The sequence below is a fragment of the Oncorhynchus mykiss genome, chromosome 2 (genome assembly GCF_013265735.2).
Source record: "Oncorhynchus mykiss isolate Arlee chromosome 2, USDA_OmykA_1.1, whole genome shotgun sequence".
Classification (NCBI taxonomy): Eukaryota; Metazoa; Chordata; class Actinopteri; order Salmoniformes; family Salmonidae; genus Oncorhynchus; species Oncorhynchus mykiss.
The window spans coordinates 5,769,871-5,796,075 of NC_048566.1; the positions used below are offsets into that span (position 1 = coordinate 5,769,871).

Below are 26,205 nucleotides of genomic sequence, written 5' to 3' on the forward strand. Positions count from 1 at the left end.
CTGCATCGACAGAGTGGTTACACACTACCTCGCTCGGACGGATAACGCTTCTGTGCTGCCAAACACACACACACACACCGCGATGCTGTGAGGGAGCACGTGCAGTACTGCCAGGCTGAGGAGAAAACTGCTGTAGTGGTGAGGAGAGAGGATGGGAGGGCTGCCTGGGAGTGTACCACTCACTTCTCACAAGAGGGGGAGGTCTGCCTGGGAGTGTACCACTCACTTCTCACAAGAGAGGGAGGTCTGCCTGGGAGTGTACCACTCACTTCTCACAAGAGGGGGAGGTCTGCCTGGGAGTGTACCACTCACTTCTCACAAGAGGGGGAGGTCTGCCTGGGAGTGTACCACTCACTTCTCACAAGAGGGGGAGGTCTGCCTGGGAGTGTACCACTCACTTCTCACAAGAGGGGGAGGTCTGCCTGGGAGTGTACCACTCACTTCTCACAAGAGGGGGAGGTCTGCCTGGGAGTGTACCACTCACTTCTCACAAGAGGGGGAGGTCTGCCTGGGAGTGTACCATTCACTTCTCACAAGAGGGGGAGTTCTGCCTGGGAGTGTACCACTCACTACTCACAAGAGGGGGAGGGCTGCCTGGGAGTGTACCACTCACTACTCACAAGAGGGGGAGGGGCTTCTAATAATAAAAGACAGAGAGTGGGAAACCTAGGCTGCATCATAAATGCCACCCTCTTCCCTACATAGTGCACTGCTTTTGGAAGTAGTGCACTAAACAACCTGCCAATTACCTTGTTGTTGTGCCCCCCTTGTTGTTGTTGTCCCCTTGTTGTTGTCCCCCCCCCCCAAGTTCATCAAATGTCTACCCTGCTAGACCTGCCCCGGTCAACTTTAAGTGCTGTTTTTGTGAAAAGTGAAAACATCTAGGAGCAACAACGGCTCAGCCATGAAGTGGTAGACCACAGTGCCTTCAGACATGCCACATTTTGTTGTGTTACAGCCTGAATTCAAAACGGATTAAATATATCTTTTTTCCCCTCACCCATCTACACACAATACCCCATAATGACAATGTGAAAACATGTTGAGAAACGTTTGCAAATTTATTGAAAATTAAAAACACAAATATCTCATTCACACCTCTTTGCCGCGACACTCCAAATTGAGCTCAGCTGCATCCAATTTCCTTTGATCGTCCTTGGACCACTGCCTTAGACAGCTATTTATAACGTCCAGGTTCAGAAATGCCCAGAGCAACTAGCCCATGTCAGCTAACGTTGTTTTAGCTAGGGGTTGTTTTTTTAGCCCTTTGATTTTGTTATAATGTTTGAGTCACTCAGATATCATACGAACACATGGCAAAACGTGTAGAATTGCAAGAAATTTGCTTTAAAACTGCAAAATGTTCTCTCCGCCAACAAGGCGTGTGAACAATGTGTCATGGCCAGTGGTTGTGCCCATAGAAATAGATGTGTCGCGTTCCCCAAGGAACAAAGGTTTCTTCCTAGGTTCCTGCCTTTCTAGGGAGTTGTTCCTAGCCACCGTGCTTCTACGCCTGCATTGCTTTCTGTTTGGGGTTTTAGGCTGGGTTTCTGTACAGCACTTTGAGATTTCAGTTGATGTACGAAGGGCTTTATAAATACATTTGATTTAATCCTGTGTGAAAATGTTTGGGAACCACTGAGCTACTGTACAATCTGCATATCATAATGCTATGCAAATTACCATGTAATTAACCTTATCCTAGGCATTTGCTATATAAAGATACATTAAATGTATGGTGCTCTTCCAAGTTGAGTTAAAATGGTATTTTTGCTGAAGAGAATCTCTTAAGAGATATTGATTGAGATTGATCTCTATAGAGACTACTGTGGAGGAGGGATTGACACACCTACTGCATTAGAAATTCAAAGCACCTAGCTAGATGAGTTTCTATAAAAGAACCACACAACTTCCATGTCTTTAGTTAAGATCCCTGACAGCGGAAGAGATTCTGTGACTGAGCTTAGAACAGTCTCCTCCCGTCCGTTCCGTTTGCGGTCAAGACACGGTCACGCCCGTTCCGTCTGCGGTCAAGACACGGTCACGCCTGTTCCGTCTGCGGTCAAGACACGGTCACGCCCGTTCCGTCTGCGGTCAAGACACGGTCACGCCCGTTCCATCTGCGGTCAAGACACGGTCACGCCCGTTCCATCTGCGGTCAAGACGCGGTCACGCCCGTTCCGTCTGTGGTCAAGATGCGGTCACGCCCGTTCCGTCTGCGGTCAAGACGCGGTCACGCCCGTTCCGTCTGCGGTCAAGACACGGTCACGCCCGTTCCGTCTGCGGTCAAGACACAGTCACGCCCGTTCCGTCTGCGGTCAAGACACAGTCACGCCCGTTCCGTCTGTGGTCAAGACACAGTCACGCCCAATCCGTCTGTGGTCAAGACACAGTCACGCCCAATCCGTCTGCGGTCAAGACACAGTCACGCCCAATCCGTCTGGGGTCAAGACACAGTCACGCCCGTTCCGTCTGCGGTCAAGAAGCGGTCACGCCCGTTCCGTCTGAGGTCAAGACACAGTCACGCCAGTTCCGTCTGTGGTCAAGACACAGTCACGCCCGTTCCTTATGTGGTCAAGACACAGTCACGCCCGTTCCGTCTGCGGTCAGGGCACGCCCGTTCCGTCTGCGGTCAAGACACGGTCACGCCCGTTCCGTCTGCGGTCAAGACACGGTCACGCCCGTTCCGTCTGTGGTCAAGACGCGGTCACGCCCGTTCCGTCTGCGGTCAAGACACGGTCACGCCTGTTCCGTCTGTGGTCAAGACGCGGTCACGCCCGTTCCTTATGTGGTCAAGACACAGTCACGCCAGTTCCGTCTGTGGTCAAGACACAGTCACGCCCGTTCCTTATGTGGTCAAGACACAGTCACGCCCGTTCCGTCTGCGGTCAGGGCACGCCCGTTCCGTCTGCGGTCAAGACGCGGTCACGCCCGTTCCGTCTGTGGTCAAGACACGGTCACGCCCGTTCCGTCTGCGGTCAAGACACGGTCACGCCCGTTCCGTCTGTGGTCAAGACGCGGTCACACCCGTTCCGTCTGCGGTCAAGACACGGTCACGCCTGTTCCGTCTGTGGTCAAGACGCGGTCACGCCCGTTCCTTATGTGGTCAAGACACAGTCACGCCAGTTCCTTATGTGGTCAAGACACAGTCACGCCAGTTCCTTATGTGGTCAAGACACGGTCACGCCTGTTCCGTCTGCGGTCAAGACACGGTCACGCCCGTTCCGTCTGCGGTCAAGACACGGTCACGCCCGTTCCATCTGCGGTCAAGACACGGTCACGCCCGTTCCATCTGCGGTCAAGACGCGGTCACGCCCGTTCCGTCTGTGGTCAAGATGCGGTCACGCCCGTTCCGTCTGCGGTCAAGACGCGGTCACGCCCGTTCCGTCTGCGGTCAAGACACGGTCACGCCCGTTCCGTCTGCGGTCAAGACACAGTCACGCCCGTTCCGTCTGCGGTCAAGACACAGTCACGCCCGTTCCGTCTGTGGTCAAGACACAGTCACGCCCAATCCGTCTGTGGTCAAGACACAGTCACGCCCAATCCGTCTGCGGTCAAGACACAGTCACGCCCAATCCGTCTGGGGTCAAGACACAGTCACGCCCGTTCCGTCTGCGGTCAAGAAGCGGTCACGCCCGTTCCGTCTGAGGTCAAGACACAGTCACGCCAGTTCCGTCTGTGGTCAAGACACAGTCACGCCCGTTCCTTATGTGGTCAAGACACAGTCACGCCCGTTCCGTCTGCGGTCAGGGCACGCCCGTTCCGTCTGCGGTCAAGACACGGTCACGCCCGTTCCGTCTGCGGTCAAGACACGGTCACGCCCGTTCCGTCTGTGGTCAAGACGCGGTCACGCCCGTTCCGTCTGCGGTCAAGACACGGTCACGCCTGTTCCGTCTGTGGTCAAGACGCGGTCACGCCCGTTCCTTATGTGGTCAAGACACAGTCACGCCAGTTCCGTCTGTGGTCAAGACACAGTCACGCCCGTTCCTTATGTGGTCAAGACACAGTCACGCCCGTTCCGTCTGCGGTCAGGGCACGCCCGTTCCGTCTGCGGTCAAGACGCGGTCACGCCCGTTCCGTCTGTGGTCAAGACACGGTCACGCCCGTTCCGTCTGCGGTCAAGACACGGTCACGCCCGTTCCGTCTGTGGTCAAGACGCGGTCACACCCGTTCCGTCTGCGGTCAAGACACGGTCACGCCTGTTCCGTCTGTGGTCAAGACGCGGTCACGCCCGTTCCTTATGTGGTCAAGACACAGTCACGCCAGTTCCTTATGTGGTCAAGACACAGTCACGCCAGTTCCTTATGTGGTCAAGACACAGTCACGCCAGTTCCTTATGTGGTCAAGACACAGTCACGCCAGTTCCGTCTGCGGTCAAGACACAGTCACGCCAGTTCCTTATGTGGTCAAGACACAGTCACGCCAGTTCCGTCTGCGGTCAAGACACAAGCCTTTAGTTTAATCTCACATTAGCTCAGCAGCTCTCTCTCTCTCTTTCTACTAGAAAGGCTCTGCTCCTGCAGTACTGAACAAGACCACACTGCTTCAAGGTAGCATCCCAAATGGCACCCTATTGACCAGGGCCCAGGCCAAAAATAGTGCACTATATAGGGTATTGGGTGCTATTTGGGATACAGACACTGCTTAAATTCTGACTGAACAAATCTAAAAGTGTAGAGAACAGACATATAAAATAGAAATCTCTGAAAAGAGATGCAATTTATGTCTCAGCTTCCTCATGTCTCAGCTTCCTCATGTCTCAGCTTCCTCATGTCTCAGCTTCCTCATGTCTCAGCTTCCTCATGTCTCAGCTTGCTGAAGGGGACAAACACCTATCTAATTCCTTTCTTTCTTTAACTCCTTACTGTGTCATTATCTCTGTGGTGTATCTAATGTGATAAATCACTCCGACTAAAAGAGCAAGGTAGTGGGGTGTTCTAAGCAGTTCCCATCCTGGCTACAACAGGAAATTAACATCATGCATAATGAGGCGAGGAGAATTTCAAGGAAATGTACCCCCCCTTAAAGCTAAAATCTGGTGTCTTACTGCTATTCTGGCCCATTCAGTTGAATGTATATGTTAATACGAAATAAAAGCCACACATATAAATAATAAAAGCCACGTATGAATATTAACTATACAAAAAGAATATGTGTTCTACCACGTAACATTTCCAGATGAGAATATCATTGGACAATAACATTTCACAGAGAACAGCCTACCTGTTTAAAAGACCACAACAGACACACTCATTGATCGCCTTCCATTATTCATATCCTGAGAACGCAACTCTGCATAGCAACATCCAAATCGCTATTTTCTTTTTTAGTACCACACACACACACACTAGTAAAGTGGTTATTGAATGGCTCATGAATGATTCATTATAGACACTGGACAGGCCTAAGCTTCTAGCGTCAAACTCTTTTCTGGACACATCACTGTCAGGCAGACCTTTACAGTCAGGTTGATCCCTCTCTCCTCGACCTCCTCCTCCCCTCCCACATCATCTCTGCTCCCCTCCTCCTCCCCTCCCACATCATCTCTCCTCCCCTCCTCCATCATCTCTCCTCCCCTCCTCCCCTCCCACATCATCTCTCCTCCCCTCCTCCTCCTCCCCTCCTCCTCCCACATCATCTCTCCTCCCCTCCTCCTCCCCTCCCACATCATCTCTGCTCCCCTCCTCCTCCCCTCCCACATCATCTCTCCTCCCATCCTCCTCCCCTCCCACATCATCTCTCCTCCCCTCCTCCTCCCCTCCCACATCATCTCTCCTCCCCTCCCTGTGTCTGCGTCCCAAATGACACTCTACTCCCTATTTAGTGCACGACCAGGACCTCTGGTCAAAAGCAGTGCACTATGTAGAGAACAGGGTGTCCTTTGGGATTCAGCCTGGGAGCCAGTAAACTGCCTCCAACAAGGGAATCTCATCATGTTCGCTTCCATAACGTCACAACTAGCTATTCTGTGAGAATACTGTGTATATAGCTGTGAAACATATTTTATTCCCTGGGGGGGGGGGGTTCACGTTAAGAGGTCATTAAACTAATGAGCGTGCACATCAATTACATTGAGATGTTGAGCAAAACCACAGTCATGATGATGTTCTCTTTCAGGTCTGTCTGCCAGACGGCGTCTCAGTCCAGGACGATTCTGTCACACACACACGCCTGTCACACACACACACACACACACACACACACACACACAAAACCGCTAGAAATAGTGAGTTCTGTATTGAATTGATCTGCATCCCATTCAGCGAGAGTGACAGGCCCTTTAGTGGAGATCCATCATATTATGATCCGGTATAAAGTAAAGATGGAGTGATTCTATTGGAGGTGAAGTAACGTAATGTCACACTGTTCATTCTATTGGAGGTGATGTAATGTTGTAATGTCACACTGTTCATTCTATTGGAGGTGATGTAACGTTGTAATGTCACACTGTTCATTCTATTGGAGGTGATGTAACGTTGTAATGTCACACTGTTCATTCTATTGGAGGTGATGTAACGTTGTAATGTCACACTGTTCATTCTATTGGAGGTGATGTAACGTTGTAATGTCACACTGTTCATTCTATTGGAGGTGAAGAAACGTTGTAATGTCACACTGTTCATTCTATTGGAGGTGAAGAAACGTTGTAATGTCACACTGTTCATTCTATTGGAGGTGATGTAACGTTGTAATGTCACACTGTTCATTCTATTGGAGGTGAAGTAACGTAATGTCACACTGTTCATTCTATTGGAGGTGAAGTAATGTTGTAATGTCACACTGTTCATTCTATTGGAGGTGATGTAACGTTGTAATGTCACACTGTTCATTCTATTGGAGGTGAAGTAATGTTGTAATGTCACACTGTTCATTCTATTGGAGGTGAAGTAACGTTGTAATGTCACACTGTTCATTCTATTGGAGGTGATGTAATGTTGTAATGTCACACTGTTCATTCTATTGGAGGTGATGTAACGTAATGTCACACTGTTCATTCTATTGGAGGTGATGTAACGTAATGTCACACTGTTCATTCTATTGGAGGTGAAGTAACGTTGTAATGTCACACTGTTCATTCTATTGGAGGTGATGTAACGTAATGTCACACTGTTCATTCTATTGGAGGTGATGTAACGTTGTAATGTCACACTGTTCATTCTATTGGAGGTGAAGTAATGTTGTAATGTCACACTGTTCATTCTATTGGAGGTGAAGTAATGTTGTAATGTCACACTGTTCATTCTATTGGAGGTGATGTAACGTAATGTCACACTGTTCATTCTATTGGAGGTGATGTAATGTTGTAATGTCACACTGTTCATTCTATTGGAGGTGATGTAATGTTGTAATGTCACACTGTTCATTCTATTGGAGGTGAAGTAACGTTGTAATGTCACACTGTTCATTCTATTGGAGGTGAAGTAACATTGTAATGTCACACTGTTCATTCTATTGGAGGTGATGTAATGTTGTAATGTCACACTGTTCATTCTATTGGAGGTGAAGTAACGTTGTAATGTCACACTGTTCATTCTATTGGAGGTGAAGTAACGTTGTAATGTCACACTGTTCATTCTATTGGAGGTGAAGTAACATTGTAATGTCACACTGTTCATTCTATTGGAGGTGATGTAACGTAATGTCACACTGTTCATTCTATTGGAGGTGAAGTAACGTAATGTCACACTGTTCATTCTATTGGAGGTGAAGTAATGTTGTAATGTCACACTGTTCATTCTATTGGAGGTGAAGTAATGTTGTAATGTCACACTGTTCATTCTATTGGAGGTGAAGTAACGTTGTAATGTCACACTGTTCATTCTATTGGAGGTGATGTAACGTAATGTCACACTGTTCATTCTATTGGAGGTGAAGTAACGTTGTAATGTCACACTGTTCATTCTATTGGAGGTGATGTAACGTAATGTCACACTGTTCATTCTATTGGAGGTGAAGTAACGTAATGTCACACTGTTCATTCTATTGGAGGTGAAGTAATGTTGTAATGTCACACTGTTCATTCTATTGGAGGTGATGTAACGTTGTAATGTCACACTGTTCATTCTATTGGAGGTGATGTAATGTTGTAATGTCACACTGTTCATTCTATTGGAGGTGAAGTAACGTTGTAATGTCACACTGTTCATTCTATTGGAGGTGATGTAACGTTGTAATGTCACACTGTTCATTCTATTGGAGGTGATGTAACATTGTAATGTCACACTGTTCATTCTATTGGAGGTGAAGTAATGTTGTAATGTCACACTGTTCATTCTATTGGAGGTGATGTAATGTTGTAATGTCACACTGTTCATTCTATTGGAGGTGATGTAACGTAATGTCACACTGTTCATTCTATTGGAGGTGAAGTAATGTTGTAATGTCACACTGTTCATTCTATTGGAGGTGAAGTAATGTTGTAATGTCACACTGTTCATTCTATTGGAGGTGATGTAACGTTGTAATGTCACACTGTTCATTCTATTGGAGGTGAAGTAATGTTGTAATGTCACACTGTTCATTCTATTGGAGGTGATGTAACGTAATGTCACACTGTTCATTCTATTGGAGGTGATGTAATGTTGTAATGTCACACTGTTCATTCTATTGGAGGTGAAGTAATGTTGTAATGTCACACTGTTCATTCTATTGGAGGTGATGTAACGTTGTAATGTCACACTGTTCATTCTATTGGAGGTGAAGAAACGTTGTAATGTCACACTGTTCATTCTATTGGAGGTGAAGTAATGTTGTAATGTCACACTGTTCATTCTATTGGAGGTGATGTAACGTTGTAATGTCACACTGTTCATTCTATTGGAGGTGAAGTAATGTTGTAATGTCACACTGTTCATTCTATTGGAGGTGATGTAACGTAATGTCACACTGTTCATTCTATTGGAGGTGATGTAATGTTGTAATGTCACACTGTTCATTCTATTGGAGGTGAAGTAACGTAATGTCACACTGTTCATTCTATTGGAGGTGAAGTAATGTTGTAATGTCACACTGTTCATTCTATTGGAGGTGATGTAACGTTGTAATGTCACACTGTTCATTCTATTGGAGGTGAAGTAACGTTGTAATGTCACACTGTTCATTCTATTGGAGGTGAAGTAACATTGTAATGTCACACTGTTCATTCTATTGGAGGTGATGTAATGTTGTAATGTCACACTGTTCATTCTATTGGAGGTGATGTAATGTTGTAATGTCACACTGTTCATTCTATTGGAGGTGATGTAACGTTGTAATGTCACACTGTTCATTCTATTGGAGGTGATGTAACGTTGTAATGTCACACTGTTCATTCTATTGGAGGTGAAGTAACGTTGTAATGTCACACTGTTCATTCTATTGGAGGTGATGTAATGTTGTAATGTCACACTGTTCATTCTATTGGAGGTGAAGTAACGTAATGTCACACTGTTCATTCTATTGGAGGTGATGTAACATTGTAATGTCACACTGTTCATTCTATTGGAGGTGAAGTAACGTAATGTCACACTGTTCATTCTATTGGAGGTGAAGTAACGTAATGTCACACTGTTCATTCTATTGGAGGTGATGTAACGTAATGTCACACTGTTCATTCTATTGGAGGTGAAGTAACATTGTAATGTCACACTGTTCATTCTATTGGAGGTGAAGTAATGTTGTAATGTCACACTGTTCATTCTATTGGAGGTGATGTAACGTAATGTCACACTGTTCATTCTATTGGAGGTGAAGTAATGTTGTAATGTCACACTGTTCATTCTATTGGAGGTGATGTAACGTAATGTCACACTGTTCATTCTATTGGAGGTGATGTAACGTAATGTCACACTGTTCATTCTATTGGAGGTGATGTAACGTTGTAATGTCACACTGTTCATTCTATTGGAGGTGATGTAACGTTGTAATGTCACACTGTTCATTCTATTGGAGGTGAAGTAATGTTGTAATGTCACACTGTTCATTCTATTGGAGGTGAAGTAATGTTGTAATGTCACACTGTTCATTCTATTGGAGGTGATGTAACGTTGTAATGTCACACTGTTCATTCTATTGGAGGTGATGTAATGTTGTAATGTCACACTGTTCATTCTATTGGAGGTGATGTAACGTTGTAATGTAGTATGAAGATCCATACCAGAACCAGGATATTCCTGCTGAGAGGTTCATTATGACGGAGAGGTCAATGTGACGCAGCTTGTGCCAAAGGGATTCTATCTGCTCTCTCAAAGACGCCCTCCCGAGGTTAATTCATGTCTAGCTTTGAAATAATGACTATAACAACCCTACACGCTGTTTAATGTTAACTGGGGTCTGGGAGACAAATTACACATCAGATGTGGGGGAAACTCTGAGTGAAAGAAACGACAGATACGGCTACTGCCACGTTCATTTCCCAAGCCTCAAGACATCATGAAGATATCCTGGAGACCATGTGAAACGGAAAGTATCATTAAAAAACTAAATCCTAAAATCCCAAAATCCTAGTATAGAATTTACAATATAGGCTGCAGCTATGATTTTGTAGGCAGCATGTTTGCAGGACATCTTACTGACAATACTGTTCTGTTTAGAGGACATCTTACCGACAATACTGTTCTGTTTAGAGGACATCTTACTGACTGTACAGAATACTGTTCTGTTTAGAGGACATCTTACTGACAATACTGTTCTGTTTAGAGGACATCTTACTGACTGTACAGAATACTGTTCTGTTTAGAGGACATCATACTGACTGTACAGAATACTGTTCTGTTTAGAGGACATCTTACTGACAATACTGTTCTGTTTAGAGGACATCTTACTGACTGTACAGAATACTGTTCTGTTTAGAGGACATCTTACTGACTGTACAGAATACTGTTCTGTTTAGAGGACATCTTACTGACAATACTGTTCTGTTTAGAGGACATCTTACTGACTGTACTGTTCTGTTTAGAGGACATCTTACCGACAATACTGTTCTGTTTAGAGGACATCTTACTGACAATACTGTTCTGTTTAGAGGACATCTTACCGACAATACTGTTCTGTTTAGAGGACATTTTACTGACAATACTGTTCTGTTTAGAGGACATCTTACTGACAATACTGTTCTGTTTAGAGGACATCTTACTGACAATACTGTTCTGTTTAGAGGACATCTTACCGACAATACTGTTCTGTTTAGAGGACATCTTACTGACAATACTGTTCTGTTTAGAGGACATCTTACTGACAATACTGTTCTGTTTAGAGGACATCTTACTGACAATACTGTTCTGTTTAGAGGACATCTTACTGACAATACTGTTCTGTTTAGAGGACATCTTACTGACTGTACAGAATACTGTTCTGTTTAGAGGACATCTTACTGACTGTACAGAATACTGTTCTGTTTAGAGGACATCTTACTGACTGTACAGAATACTGTTCTGTTTAGAGGACATCTTACTGACTGTACAGAATACTGTTCTGTTTAGAGGACATCTTACTGACTGTACAGAATACTGTTCTGTTTAGAGGACATCTTACTGACAATACTGTTCTGTTTAGAGGACATCTTACTGACAATACTGTTCTGTTTAGAGGACATCTTACCGACAATACTGTTCTGTTTAGAGGACATCTTACTGACTGTACTGTTCTGTTTAGAGGACATCTTACTGACAATACTGTTCTGTTTAGAGGACATCTTACTGACAATACTGTTCTGTTTAGAGGACATCTTACTGACAATACTGTTCTGTTTAGAGGACATCTTACTGACAATACTGTTCTGTTTAGAGGACATCTTACTGACTGTACAGAATACTGTTCTGTTTAGAGGACATCTTACTGACTGTACTGTTCTGTTTAGAGGACATCTTACTGACAATACTGTTCTGTTTAGAGGACATCTTACTGACTGTACAGAATACTGTTCTGTTTAGAGGGGATCTTACTGACTGTACAGAATACTGTTCTGTTTAGAGGACATCTTACTGACTGTACAGAATACTGTTCTGTTTAGAGGACATCTTACTGACTGTACAGAATACTGTTCTGTTTAGAGGACATCTTACTGACAATAATGTTCTGTTTAGAGGACATCTTACTGACTGTACTGTTCTGTTTAGAGGACATCTTACTGACAATACAGAATACTGTTCTGTTTAGAGGGGATCTTACTGACTGTACAGAATACTGTTCTGTTTAGAGGACATCTTACTGACTGTACAGAATACTGTTCTGTTTAGAGGACATCTTACTGACTGTACAGAATACTGTTCTGTTTAGAGGACATCTTACTGACTGTACAGAATACTGTTCTGTTTAGAGGACATCTTACTGACTGTACAGAATACTGTTCTGTTTAGAGGACATCTTACTGACTGTACTGTTCTGTTTAGAGGACATCTTACTGACAATAATGTTCTGTTTAGAGGACATCTTACTGACAATACTGTTCTGTTTAGAGGACATCTTACCGACAATACTGTTCTGTTTAGAGGACATCTTACTGACTGTACTGTTCTGTTTAGAGGACATCTTACTGACAATACTGTTCTGTTTAGAGGACATCTTACTGACAATACTGTTCTGTTTAGAGGACATCTTACTGACTGTACAGAATACTGTTCTGTTTAGAGGACATCTTACTGACAATACTGTTCTGTTTAGAGGACATCTTACTGACAATACTGTTCTGTTTAGAGGACATCTTACTGACTGTACAGAATACTGTTCTGTTTAGAGGACATCTTACTGACTGTACAGAATAATGTTCTGTTTAGAGGACATCTTACTGACTGTACATGAGAATAATGTTCTGTTTAGAGGACATCTTACTGACTGTACAGAATAATGTTCTGTTTAGAGGACATCTTACTGACTGTACATGAGAATAATGTTCTGTTTAGAGGACATCTTACTGACTGTACAGAATAATGTTCTGTTTAGAGGACATCTTACTGACAATACTGTTCTGTTTAGAGGACATCTTACTGACTGTACAGAATAATGTTCTGTTTAGAGGACATCTTACTGACTGTACATGAGAATAATGTTCTGTTTAGAGGACATCTTACTGACTGTACAGAATACTGTTCTGTTTAGAGGACATCATACTGACTGTACAGAATACTGTTCTGTTTAGAGGACATCTTACTGACAATACTGTTCTGTTTAGACGACATCTTACTGACTGTACAGAATAATGTTCTGTTTAGATGGGTTCTTACCTTTGAGAGACTCCAGCTCTTTCCTGTGAAAGAAAATAGGAACAACAGTTAGAAGCAGTCTTTTCACTAGTGTCACTCACGCTCTGAGCCAGAGTCTTTACAGCTTGTTCCTTAACTATCTATGAAGACAAACTGCAGGCCCAGAAATAACAGCAAGACATTTAAATTGTAACATGCTTTTCATTTAACAACAACTGCAAAGTGCTGCTACAGTGAGTCCATAACTACATGATGCTCATTCTAAAGCTTCATTCAGATACAGTAGAGTTCAGCTCCTCTCTCTAGTCTACACCCTCAGATGAACAGTAACCTCCCATCAGCTCCTCTCTCTCTCTAGTCTACACCCTCAGATGAACAGTAACCTCCCATCAGCTCCTCTCTCTCTCTAGTCTCTACCCTCAGATGAACAGTAACCTCCCATCAGCTCCTCTCTCTCTCTAGTCTCTACCCTCAGATGAACAGTAACCTCCCATCAGCTCCTCTCTCTAGTCTACACCCTGAGATGAACAGTAACCTCCCATCAGCTCCTCTCTCTCTCTAGTCTCTACCCTCAGATGAACAGTAACCTCCCATCAGCTCCTCTCTCTAGTCTACACCCTGAGATGAACAGTAACCTCCTATCAGCTCCTCTCTCTAGTCTACACCCTGAGATGAACAGTAACCTCCCATCAGCTCCTCTCTCTAGTCTCTACCCTCAGATGAACAGTAACCTCCCATCAGCTCCTCTCTCTAGTCTACACCCTCAGATGAACAGTAACCTCCCATCAGCTCCTCTCTCTAGTCTACACCCTCAGATGAACAGTAACCTCCCATCAGCTCCTCTCTCTCTCTAGTCTATACCCTCAGATGAACAGTAACCTCCCATCAGCTCCTCTCTCTAGTCTACACCTTCAGATGAACAGTAACCTCCCATCAGCTCCTCTCTCTAGTCTACACCCTCAGATGAACAGTAACCTCCCATCAGCTCCTCTCTCTCTCTAGTCTCTACCCTCAGATGAACAGTAACCTCCCATCAGCTCCTCTCTCTCTCTAGTCTCTACCCTCAGATGAACAGTAACCTCCCATCAGCTCCTCTCTCTATAGTCTCTACCCTCAGATGAACAATAACCTCCCATCAGCTCCTCTCTCTAGTCTCTACCCTCAGGTGAACAGTAACCTCCCATCAGCTCCTCTCTCTCTCTAGTCTACACCCTCAGATGAACAATAACCTCCCATCAGCTCCTCTCTCTAGTCTATACCCTCAGATGAACAGTAACCTCCCATCAGCTCCTCTCTCTATAGTCTATACCCTCAGATGAACAATAACCTCCCATCAGCTCCTCTCTCTAGTCTCTACCCTCAGATGAACAATAACCTCCTATCAGCTCCTCTCTCTAGTCTCTACCCTCAGATGAACAGTAACCTCCCATCAGCTCCTCTCTCTCTCTAGTCTACACCCTCAGATGAACAGTAACCTCCTATCAGCTCCTCTCTCTAGTCTCTACCCTCAGATGAACAGTAACCTCCCATCAGCTCCTCTCTCTAGTCTCTACCCTCAGATGAACAATAACCTCCCATCAGCTCCTCTCTCTAGTCTACACCCTCAGATGAACAATAACCTCCCATCAGCTCCTCTCTCTAGTCTCTACCCTCAGATGAACAGTAACCTCCCATCAGCTCCTCTCTCTAGTCTACACCCTCAGATGAACAGTAACCTCCCATCAGCTCCTCTCTCTCTAGTCTCTACCCTCAGATGAACAGTAACCTCCCATCAGCTCCTCTCTCTCTCTAGTCTCTACCCTCAGATGAACAGTAACCTCCCATCAGCTCCTCTCTCTCTATAGTCTATACCCTCAGATGAACAATAACCTCCTATCAGCTCCTCTCTCTCTCTAGTCTCTACCCTCAGATGAACAATAACCTCCTATCAGCTCCTCTCTCTCTAGTCTACACCCTCAGATGAACAGTAACCTCCCATCAGCTCCTCTCTCTAGTCTACACCCTCAGATGAACAGTAACCTCCCATCAGCTCCTCTCTCTAGTCTCTACCCTCAGATGAACAGTAACCTCCCATCAGCTCCTCTCTCTAGTCTCTACCCTCAGATGAACAGTAACCTCCCATCAGCTCCTCTCTCTATAGTCTCTACCCTCAGATGAACAATAACCTCCCATCAGCTCCTCTCTCTCTCTAGTCTCTACCCTCAGATGAACAATAACCTCCTATCAGCTCCTCTCTCTAGTCTATACCCTCAGATGAACAGTAACCTCCCATCAGCTCTTCTCTCTCTCTAGTCTCTACCCTCAGATGAACAATAACCTCCTATCAGCTCCTCTCTCTAGTCTCTACCCTCAGATGAACAGTAACCTCCCATCAGCTCATCTCTCTAGTCTCTACCCTCAGATGAACAATAACCTCCTATCAGCTCCTCTCTCTAGTCTCTACCCTCAGATGAACAATAACCTCCTATCAGCTCCTCTCTCTAGTCTCTACCCTCAGATGAACAATAACCTCCTATCAGCTCCTCTCTCTAGTCTCTACCCTCAGATGAACAATAACCTCCTATCAGCTCCTCTCTCTCTAGTCTACACCCTCAGATGAACAGTAACCTCCCATCAGCTCCTCTCTCTAGTCTATACCCTCAGATGAACAGTAACCTCCCATCAGCTCCTCTCTCTAGTCTACACCCTCAGATGAACAGTAACCTCCCATCAGCTCCTCTCTCTCTCTAGTCTCTACCCTCAGATGAACAATAACCTCCCATCAGCTCCTCTCTCTCTCTAGTCTCTACCTTCAGATGAACAGTAACCTCTCATCAGCTCCTCTCTCTCTAGTCTCTACCTTCAGATGAACAGTAACCTCTCATCAGCTCCTCTCTCTAGTCTCTACCCTCAGATGAACAGTAACCTCCCATCAGCTCCTCTCTCTCTAGTCTATACCCTCAGATGAACAGTAACCTCCCATCAGCTCCTCTCTCTAGTCTCTACCCTCAGATGAACAGTAACCTCCCATCAGCTCCCCTCTCTCTCTAGTCTCTACCCTCAGATGAACAGTAACCTCGCATAAGCTCCTCTCTCTCTCTAGTCTCTACCCTCAGATGAACAGTAACCTCCCATCAGCTCCTCTCTCTCTCTAGTCTCTACCCTCAGATGAACAGTAACCTCCTATCAGCTCCTCTCTCTCTCTAGTCTACACCCTCAGATGAACAGTAACCTCCCATCAGCTCCTCTCTCTAGTCTACACCCTCAGATGAACAGTAACCTCCCATCAGCTCCTCTCTCTCTCTAGTCTCTACCCTCAGATGAACAGTAACCTCCTATCAGCTCCTCTCTCTCTCTAGTCTACACCCTCAGATGAACAGTAACCTCCCATCAGCTCCTCTCTCTCTAGTCTCTACCCTCAGATGAACAGTAACCTCCCATCAGCTCCTCTCTCTCTAGTCTATACCATCAGATGAACAGTAACCTCCCATCAGCTCCTCTCTCTAGTCTCTACCCTCAGAAGAACAGTAACCTCCCATCAGCTCCCCTCTCTCTCTAGTCTCTACCCTCAGATGAACAATAACCTCCCATCAGCTCCTCTCTCTAGTCTCTACCCTCAGATGAACAATAACCTCCCATCAGCTCCTCTCTCTAGTCTCTACCCTCAGATGAACAATAACCTCCCATCAGCTCCTCTCTCTAGTCTCTACCCTCAGATGAACAATAACCTCCCATCAGCTCCTCTCTATAGTCTATACCCTCAGATGAACAATAACCTCCCATCAGCTCCTCTCTCTCTCTAGTCTCTACCCTCAGATGAACAATAACCTCCCATCAGCTCCTCTCTCTAGTCTCTACCCTCAGATGAACAATAACCTCCCATCAGCTCCTCTCTCTAGTCTATACCCTCAGATGAACAATAACCTCCCATCAGCTCCTCTCTCTCTCTAGTCTCTACCCTCAGATGAACAATAACCTCCCATCAGCTCCTCTCTCTAGTCTCTACCCTCAGATGAACAATAACCTCCCATCAGCTCCTCTCTCTAGTCTCTACCCTCAGATGAACAATAACCTCCCATCAGCTCCTCTCTCTAGTCTATACCCTCAGATGAACAGTAACCTCCCATCAGCTCCTCTCTCTAGTCTCTACCCTCAGATGAACAATAACCTCCCATCAGTTCCTCTCTCTAGTCTATACCCTCAGATGAACAATAACCTCCCATCAGCTCCTCTCTCTCTCTAGTCTCTACCCTCAGATGAACAATAACCTCCCATCAGCTCCTCTCTCTAGTCTCTACCCTCAGATGAACAATAACCTCCCATCAGCTCCTCTCTCTAGTCTCTACCCTCAGATGAACAATAACCTCCCATCAGCTCCTCTCTCTAGTCTATACCCTCAGATGAACAGTAACCTCCCATCAGCTCCTCTCTCTAGTCTCTACCCTCAGATGAACAATAACCTCCCATCAGTTCCTCTCTCTAGTCTATACCCTCAGATGAACAATAACCTCCCATCAGCTCCTCTCTCTCTCTAGTCTCTACCCTCAGATGAACAATAACCTCCCATCAGCTCCTCTCTCTAGTCTACACCCTCAGATGAACAGTAACCTCCCATCAGCTCCTCTCTCTCTCTAGTCTATACCCTCAGATGAACAGTAACCTCCCATCAGCTCCTCTCTCTCTCTAGTCTCTACCTTCAGATGAACAGTAACCTCTCATCAGCTCCTCTCTCTAGTCTACACCCTCAGATGAACAGTAACCTCCCATCAGCTTCTCTCTCTCTCTAGTCTACACCTTCAGATGAACAGTAACCTCCCATCAGCTCCTCTCTCTAGTCTACACCGTCAGATGAACAGTAACCTCCCATCAGCTCCTCTCTCTAGTCTCTACCCTCAGATGAACAGTAACCTCCCATCAGCTCCTCTCTCTATAGTCTCTACCCTCAGATGAACAGTAACCTCCCATCAGCTCCTCTCTCTAGTCTCTACCCTCAGATGAACAGTAACCTCCCATCAGCTCCTCTCTCTCTCTAGTCTACACCCTCAGATGAACAATAACCTCCCATCAGCTCCTCTCTCTAGTCTATACCCTCAGATGAACAGTAACCTCCCATCAGCTCCTCTCTCTATAGTCTCTACCCTCAGATGAACAGTAACCTCTCATCAGCTCCTCTCTCTAGTCTCTACCCTCAGATGAACAATAACCTCCCATCAGCTCCTCTCTCTATAGTCTATACCCTCAGATGAACAATAACCTCCCATCAGCTCCTCTCTCTAGTCTCTACCCTCAGATGAACAATAACCTCCTATCAGCTCCTCTCTCTAGTCTCTACCCTCAGATGAACAGTAACCTCCCATCAGCTCCTCTCTCTAGTCTACACCCTCAGATGAACAGTAACCTCCCATCAGCTCCTCTCTCTCTAGTCTCTACCCTCAGATGAACAGTAACCTCCCATCACCTCCTCTCTCTCTCTAGTCTCTACCCTCAGATGAACAGTAACCTCCCATCAGCTCCTCTCTCTCTATAGTCTATACCCTCAGATGAACAATAACCTCCTATCAGCTCCTCTCTCTCTCTAGTCTCTACCCTCAGATGAACAGTAACCTCCTATCAGCTCCTCTCTCTCTCTAGTCTATACCCTCAGATGAACAGTAACCTCCCATCAGCTCCTCTCTCTAGTCTACACCCTCAGATGAACAGTAACCTCCCATCAGCTCCTCTCTCTCTCTAGTCTCTACCCTCAGATGAACAGTAACCTCCTATCAGCTCCTCTCTCTCTCTAGTCTACACCCTCAGATGAACAGTAACCTCCCATCAGCTCCTCTCTCTCTAGTCTCTACCCTCAGATGAACAGTAACCTCCCATCAGCTCCTCTCTCTCTAGTCTATACCATCAGATGAACAGTAACCTCCCATCAGCTCCTCTCTCTAGTCTCTACCCTCAGATGAACAGTAACCTCCCATCAGCTCCCCTCTCTCTCTAGTCTCTACCCTCAGATGAACAATAACCTCCCATCAGCTCCTCTCTCTAGTCTCTACCCTCAGATGAACAATAACCTCCCATCAGCTCCTCTCTCTAGTCTCTACCCTCAGATGAACAATAACCTCCCATCAGCTCCTCTCTCTAGTCTCTACCCTCAGATGAACAATAACCTCCCATCAGCTCCTCTCTATAGTCTATACCCTCAGATGAACAATAACCTCCCATCAGCTCCTCTCTCTCTCTAGTCTCTACCCTCAGATGAACAATAACCTCCCATCAGCTCCTCTCTCTAGTCTCTACCCTCAGATGAACAATAACCTCCCATCAGCTCCTCTCTCTAGTCTATACCCTCAGATGAACAATAACCTCCCATCAGCTCCTCTCTCTCTCTAGTCTCTACCCTCAGATGAACAATAACCTCCCATCAGCTCCTCTCTCTAGTCTCTACCCTCAGATGAACAATAACCTCCCATCAGCTCCTCTCTCTAGTCTCTACCCTCAGATGAACAATAACCTCCCATCAGCTCCTCTCTCTAGTCTATACCCTCAGATGAACAGTAACCTCCCATCAGCTCCTCTCTCTAGTCTCTACCCTCAGATGAACAATAACCTCCCATCAGTTCCTCTCTCTAGTCTATACCCTCAGATGAACAATAACCTCCCATCAGCTCCTCTCTCTCTCTAGTCTCTACCCTCAGATGAACAATAACCTCCCATCAGCTCCTCTCTCTAGTCTACACCCTCAGATGAACAGTAACCTCCCATCAGCTCCTCTCTCTCTCTAGTCTCTACCTTCAGATGAACAGTAACCTCTCATCAGCTCCTCTCTCTAGTCCACACCCTCAGATGAACAGTAACCTCCCATCAGCTTCTCTCTCTCTCTAGTCTACACCTTCAGATGAACAGTAACCTCCCATCAGCTCCTCTCTCTAGTCTACACCGTCAGATGAACAGTAACCTCCCATCAGCTCCTCTCTCTAGTCTCTACCCTCAGATGAACAGTAACCTCCCATCAGCTCCTCTCTCTATAGTCTCTACCCTCAGATGAACAGTAACCTCCCATCAGCTCCTCTCTCTAGTCTCTACCCTCAGATGAACAGTAACCTCCCATCAGCTCCTCTCTCTCTCTAGTCTACACCCTCAGATGAACAATAACCTCCCATCAGCTCCTCTCTCTAGTCTATACCCTCAGATGAACAGTAACCTCCCATCAGCTCCTCTCTCTATAGTCTCTACCCTCAGATGAACAGTAACCTCTCATCAGCTCCTCTCTCTAGTCTCTACCCTCAGATGAACAATAACCTCCCATCAGCTCCTCTCTCTATAGTCTATACCCTCAGATGAACAATAACCTCCCATCAGCTCCTCTCTCTAGTCTCTACCCTCAGATGAACAATAACCTCCTATCAGCTCCTCTCTCTAGTCTCTACCCTCAGATGAACAGTAACCTCCCATCAGCTCCTCTCTCTCTATAGTCTATACCCTCAGATGAACAATAACCTCCTATCAGCTCCTCTCTCTCTCTAGTCTCTACCCTCAGATGAACAGTAACCTCCCATCAGCTCCTCTCTCTAGTCTCTACCCTCAGATGAACAGTAACCTCCCATCAGCTCCTCTCTCTATAGTCTCTACCCTCAGATGAACAATAACCTCCCATCAGCTCCTCTCTCTCTCTAGTCTCTACCCTCAGATGAACAATAACCTCCTATCAGCTCCTCTCTCTAGTCTATACCCTCAGATGAACAGTAACCTCCCATCAGCTCCTCTCTCTCTCTAGTCTCTACCCTCAGATGAACAATAACCTCCTATCAGCTCCTCTCTCTAGTCTCTACCCTCAGATGAACAGTAACCTCCCATCAGCTCATCTCTCTAGTCTCTACCCTCAGATGAACAATAACCTCCTATCAGCTCCTCTCTCTAGTCTCTACCCTCAGATGAACAATAACCTCCTATCAGCTCCTCTCTCTAGTCTCTACCCTCAGATGAACAATAACCTCCTATCAGCTCCTCTCTCTAGTCTCTACCCTCAGATGAACAATAACCTCCTATCAGCTCCTCTCTCTCTAGTCTACACCCTCAGATGAACAGTAACCTCCCATCAGCTCCTCTCTCTAGTCTATACCCTCAGATGAACAGTAACCTCCCATCAGCTCCTCTCTCTAGTCTACACCCTCAGATGAACAGTAACCTCCCATCAGCTCCTCTCTCTCTCTAGTCTCTACCCTCAGATGAACAATAACCTCCCATCAGCTCCTCTCTCTCTCTAGTCTCTACCTTCAGATGAACAGTAACCTCTCATCAGCTTCTCTCTCTCTAGTCTCTACCTTCAGATGAACAGTAACCTCTCATCAGCTCCTCTCTCTAGTCTCTACCCTCAGATGAACAGTAACCTCCCATCAGCTCCTCTCTCTCTAGTCTATACCCTCAGATGAACAGTAACCTCCCATCAGCTCCTCTCTCTAGTCTCTACCCTCAGATGAACAGTAACCTCCCATCAGCTCCCCTCTCTCTCTAGTCTCTACCCTCAGATGAACAGTAACCTCGCATCAGCTCCTCTTTCTCTCTAGTCTCTACCCTCAGATGAACAGTAACCTCCCATCAGCTCCTCTCTCTCTCTAGTCTCTACCCTCAGATGAACAGTAACCTCCTATCAGCTCCTCTCTCTCTCTAGTCTACACCCTCAGATGAACAGTAACCTCCCATCAGCTCCTCTCTAGTCTACACCCTCAGATGAACAGTAACCTCCCATCAGCTCCTCTCTCTCTCTAGTCTCTACCCTCAGATGAACAGTAACCTCCTATCAGCTCCTCTCTCTCTCTAGTCTACACCCTCAGATGAACAGTAACCTCCCATCAGCTCCTCTCTCTCTAGTCTCTACCCTCAGATGAACAGTAACCTCCCATCAGCTCCTCTCTCTCTAGTCTATACCCTCAGATGAACAGTAACCTCCCATCAGCTCCTCTCTCTAGTCTCTACCCTCAGATGAACAGTAACCTCCCATCAGCTCCCCTCTCTCTCTAGTCTCTACCCTCAGATGAACAATAACCTCCCATCAGCTCCTCTCTCTAGTCTCTACCCTCAGATGAACAATAACCTCCCATCAGCTCCTCTCTCTAGTCTCTACCCTCAGATGAACAATAACCTCCCATCAGCTCCTCTCTCTAGTCTCTACCCTCAGATGAACAATAACCTCCCATCAGCTCCTCTCTCTAGTCTATACCCTCAGATGAACAATAACCTCCCATCAGCTCCTCTCTCTCTCTAGTCTCTACCCTCAGATGAACAATAACCTCCCATCAGCTCCTCTCTCTAGTCTCTACCCTCAGATGAACAATAACCTCCCATCAGCTCCTCTCTCTAGTCTATACCCTCAGATGAACAATAACCTCCCATCAGCTCCTCTCTCTCTCTAGTCTCTACCCTCAGATGAACAATAACCTCCCATCAGCTCCTCTCTCTAGTCTCTACCCTCAGATGAACAATAACCTCCCATCAGCTCCTCTCTCTAGTCTCTACCCTCAGATGAACAATAACCTCCCATCAGCTCCTCTCTCTAGTCTATACCCTCAGATGAACAGTAACCTCCCATCAGCTCCTCTCTCTCTCTAGTCTCTACCCTCAGATGAACAATAACCTCCCATCAGCTCCTCTCTCTCTAGTCTCTACCCTCAGATGAACAATAACCTCCCATCAGCTCCTCTCTCTCTCTAGTCTACACCCTCAGATGAACAATAACCTCCCATCAGCTCCTCTCTCTAGTCTACACCCTCAGATGAACAATAACCTCCCATCAGCTCCTCTCTCTAGTCTCTACCCTCAGATGAACAATAACCTCCCATCAGCTCCTCTCTCTAGTCTCTACCCTCAGATGAACAATAACCTCCCATCAGCTCCTCTCTCTAGTCTATACCCTCAGATGAACAGTAACCTCCCATCAGCTCCTCTCTCTCTCTAGTCTCTACCCTCAGATGAACAATAACCTCCCATCAGCTCCTCTCTCTCTAGTCTCTACCCTCAGATGAACAATAACCTCCCATCAGCTCCTCTCTCTCTCTAGTCTACACCCTCAGATGAACAATAACCTCCCATCAGCTCCTCTCTCTAGTCTACACCCTCAGATGAACAATAACCTCCCATCAGCTCCTCTCTCTAGTCTCTACCCTCAGATGAACAATAACCTCCCATCAGCTCCTCTCTCTAGTCTATACCCTCAGATGAACAATAACCTCCCATCAGCTCCTCTCTCTCTCTAGTCTCTACCCTCAGATGAACAATAACCTCCCATCAGCTCCTCTCTCTAGTCTCTACCCTCAGATGAACAATAACCTCCCATCAGCTCCTCTCTCTAGTCTATACCCTCAGATGAACAATAACCTCCCATCAGCTCCTCTCTCTCTCTAGTCTCTACCCTCAGATGAACAATAACCTCCCATCAGCTCCTCTCTCTAGTCTCTACCCTCAGATGAACAATAACCTCCCATCAGCTCCTCTCTCTAGTCTCTACCCTCAGATGAACAATAACCTCCCATCAGCTCCTCTCTCTAGTCTATACCCTCAGATGAACAGTAACCTCCCATCAGCTCCTCTCTCTCTCTAGTCTCTACCCTCAGATGAACAATAACCTCCCATCAGCTCCTCTCTCTCTAGTCTCTACCCTCAGATGAACAATAACCTCCCATCAGCTCCTCTCTCTCTCTAGTCTACACCCTCAGATGAACAATAACCTCCCATCAGCTCCTCTCTCTAGTCTACACCCTCAGATGAACAATAACCTCCCATCAGCTCCTCTCTCTAGTCTCTACCCTCAGATGAACAATAACCTCCCATCAGCTCCTCTCTCTAGTCTCTACCCTCAGATGAACAATAACCTCCCATCAGCTCCTCTCTCTAGTCTATACCCTCAGATGAACAGTAACCTCCCATCAGCTCCTCTCTCTCTCTAGTCTCTACCCTCAGATGAACAATAACCTCCCATCAGCTCCTCTCTCTCTAGTCTCTACCCTCAGATGAACAATAACCTCCCATCAGCTCCTCTCTCTCTCTAGTCTACACCCTCAGATGAACAATAACCTCCCATCAGCTCCTCTCTCTAGTCTACACCCTCAGATGAACAATAACCTCCCATCAGCTCCTCTCTCTAGTCTCTACCCTCAGATGAACAATAACCTCCCATCAGCTCCTCTCTCTAGTCTACACCCTCAGATGAACAATAACCTCCCATCAGCTCCTCTCTCTAGTCTATAACCTCAGATGAACAATAACCTCCCATCAGCTCCTCTCTCTAGTCTATACCCTCAGATGAACAATAACCTCCCATCAGCTCCTCTCTCTCTCTAGTCTACACCCTCAGATGAACAGTAACCTCCTATCAGCTCCTCTCTCTCTCTAGTCTCTACCCTCAGATGAACAGTAACCTCCCATCAGCTCCTCTCTCTAGTCTACACCCTCAGATGAACAGTAACCTCCCATCAGCTCCTCTCTCTAGTCTACACCCTCAGATGAACAGTAACCTCCCATCAGCTCCTCTCTCTAGTCTACACCCTCAGATGAACAGTAACCTCCCATCAGCTCCTCTCTCTAGTCTACACCCTCAGATGAACAGTAACCTCCCATCAGCTCCTCTCTCTCTCTAGTCTACACCCTCAGATGAACAGTAACCTCCCATCAGCTCCTCTCTCTAGTCTACACCCTCAGATGAACAGTAACCTCCCATCAGCTCCTCTCTCTAGTCTCTACCCTCAGATGAACAATAACCTCCCATCAGCTCCTCTCTCTCTCTAGTCTACACCCTCAGATGAACAGTAACCTCCCATCAGCTCCTCTCTCTCTAGTCTCTACCCTCAGATGAACAGTAACCTCCCATCAGCTCCTCTCTCTCTCTCTAGTCTACACCGTCAGATGAACAGTAACCTCCCATCAGCTCCTCTCTCTAGTCTACACCCTCAGATGAACAATAACCTCCCATCAGCTCCTCTCTCTAGTCTACACCCTCAGATGAACAGTAACCTCCCATCAGCTCCTCTCTCTCTCTAGTCTCTACCCTCAGATGAACAATAACCTCCCATCAGCTCCTCTCTCTAGTCTACACCCTCAGATGAACAGTAACCTCCCATCAGCTCCTCTCTCTAGTCTATACCCTCAGATGAACAGTAACCTCCCATCAGCTCCTCTCTCTCTCTAGTCTCTACCCTCAGATGAACAGTAACCTCCCATCAGCTCCTCTCTCTCTCTAGTCTATACCCTCAGATGAACAGTAACCTCCCATCAGCTCCTCTCTCTCTCTAGTCTCTACCCTCAGATGAACAGTAACCTCCCATCAGCTCCTCTCTCTCTCTAGTCTCTACCCTCAGATGAACAGTAACCTCCCATCAGCTCCTCTCTCTAGTCTACACCGTCAGATGAACAGTAACCTCCCATCAGCTCCTCTCTCTAGTCTCTACCCTCAGATGAACAGTAACCTCCCATCAGCTCCTCTCTCTAGTCTATACCCTCAGATGAACAGTAACCTCCCATCAGCTCCTCTCTCTAGTCTCTACCCTCAGATGAACAATAACCTCCCATCAGCTCCTCTCTCTAGTCTCTACCCTCAGATGAACAGTAACCTCCCATCAGCTCCTCTCTCTAGTCTGTACCCTCAGATGAACAATAACCTCCCATCAGCTCCTCTCTCTCTCTAGTCCCTACCCTCAGATGAACAGTAACCTCCCATCAGCTCCTCTCTCTCTCTAGTCTCTACCCTCAGATAAACAATAACCTCCCATCAGCTCCTCTCTCTAGTTTCTACCCTCAGATGAACAATAACCTCCCATCAGCTCCTCTCTCTAGTCTACACCGTCAGATGAACAGTAACCTCCCATCAGCTCCTCTCTCTCTCTAGTCTCTACCCTCAGATGAACAGTAACCTCCCATCAGCTCCTCTCTCTAGTCTACACCCTCAGATGAACAGTAACCTCCCATCAGCTCCTCTCTCTAGTCTACACCCTCAGATGAACAGTAACCTCCCATCAGCTCCTCTCTCTAGTCTACACCCTCAGATGAACAGTAACCTCCCATCAGCTCCTCTCTC

At 46.2% G+C, this 26,205-nt stretch overlaps 1 protein-coding gene across 6 annotated transcripts in view; it reads right to left on the reverse strand.

Annotated features, from left to right (window-relative positions):
- Positions 1 to 26,205, reverse strand: part of dtnbp1a (dystrobrevin binding protein 1a) — a 58,034-nt gene that overhangs the window by 15,866 nt on the left and 15,963 nt on the right. For all 6 annotated transcript variants that reach the window (XM_036935988.1, XM_036935980.1, XM_036935969.1 and 3 more), the window contains exon 7: positions 13,200 to 13,222. In XM_036935988.1, the coding sequence (XP_036791883.1) occupies positions 13,200 to 13,222 (23 nt within the window). The remainder of the gene's footprint in view (positions 1 to 13,199; positions 13,223 to 26,205) is intronic.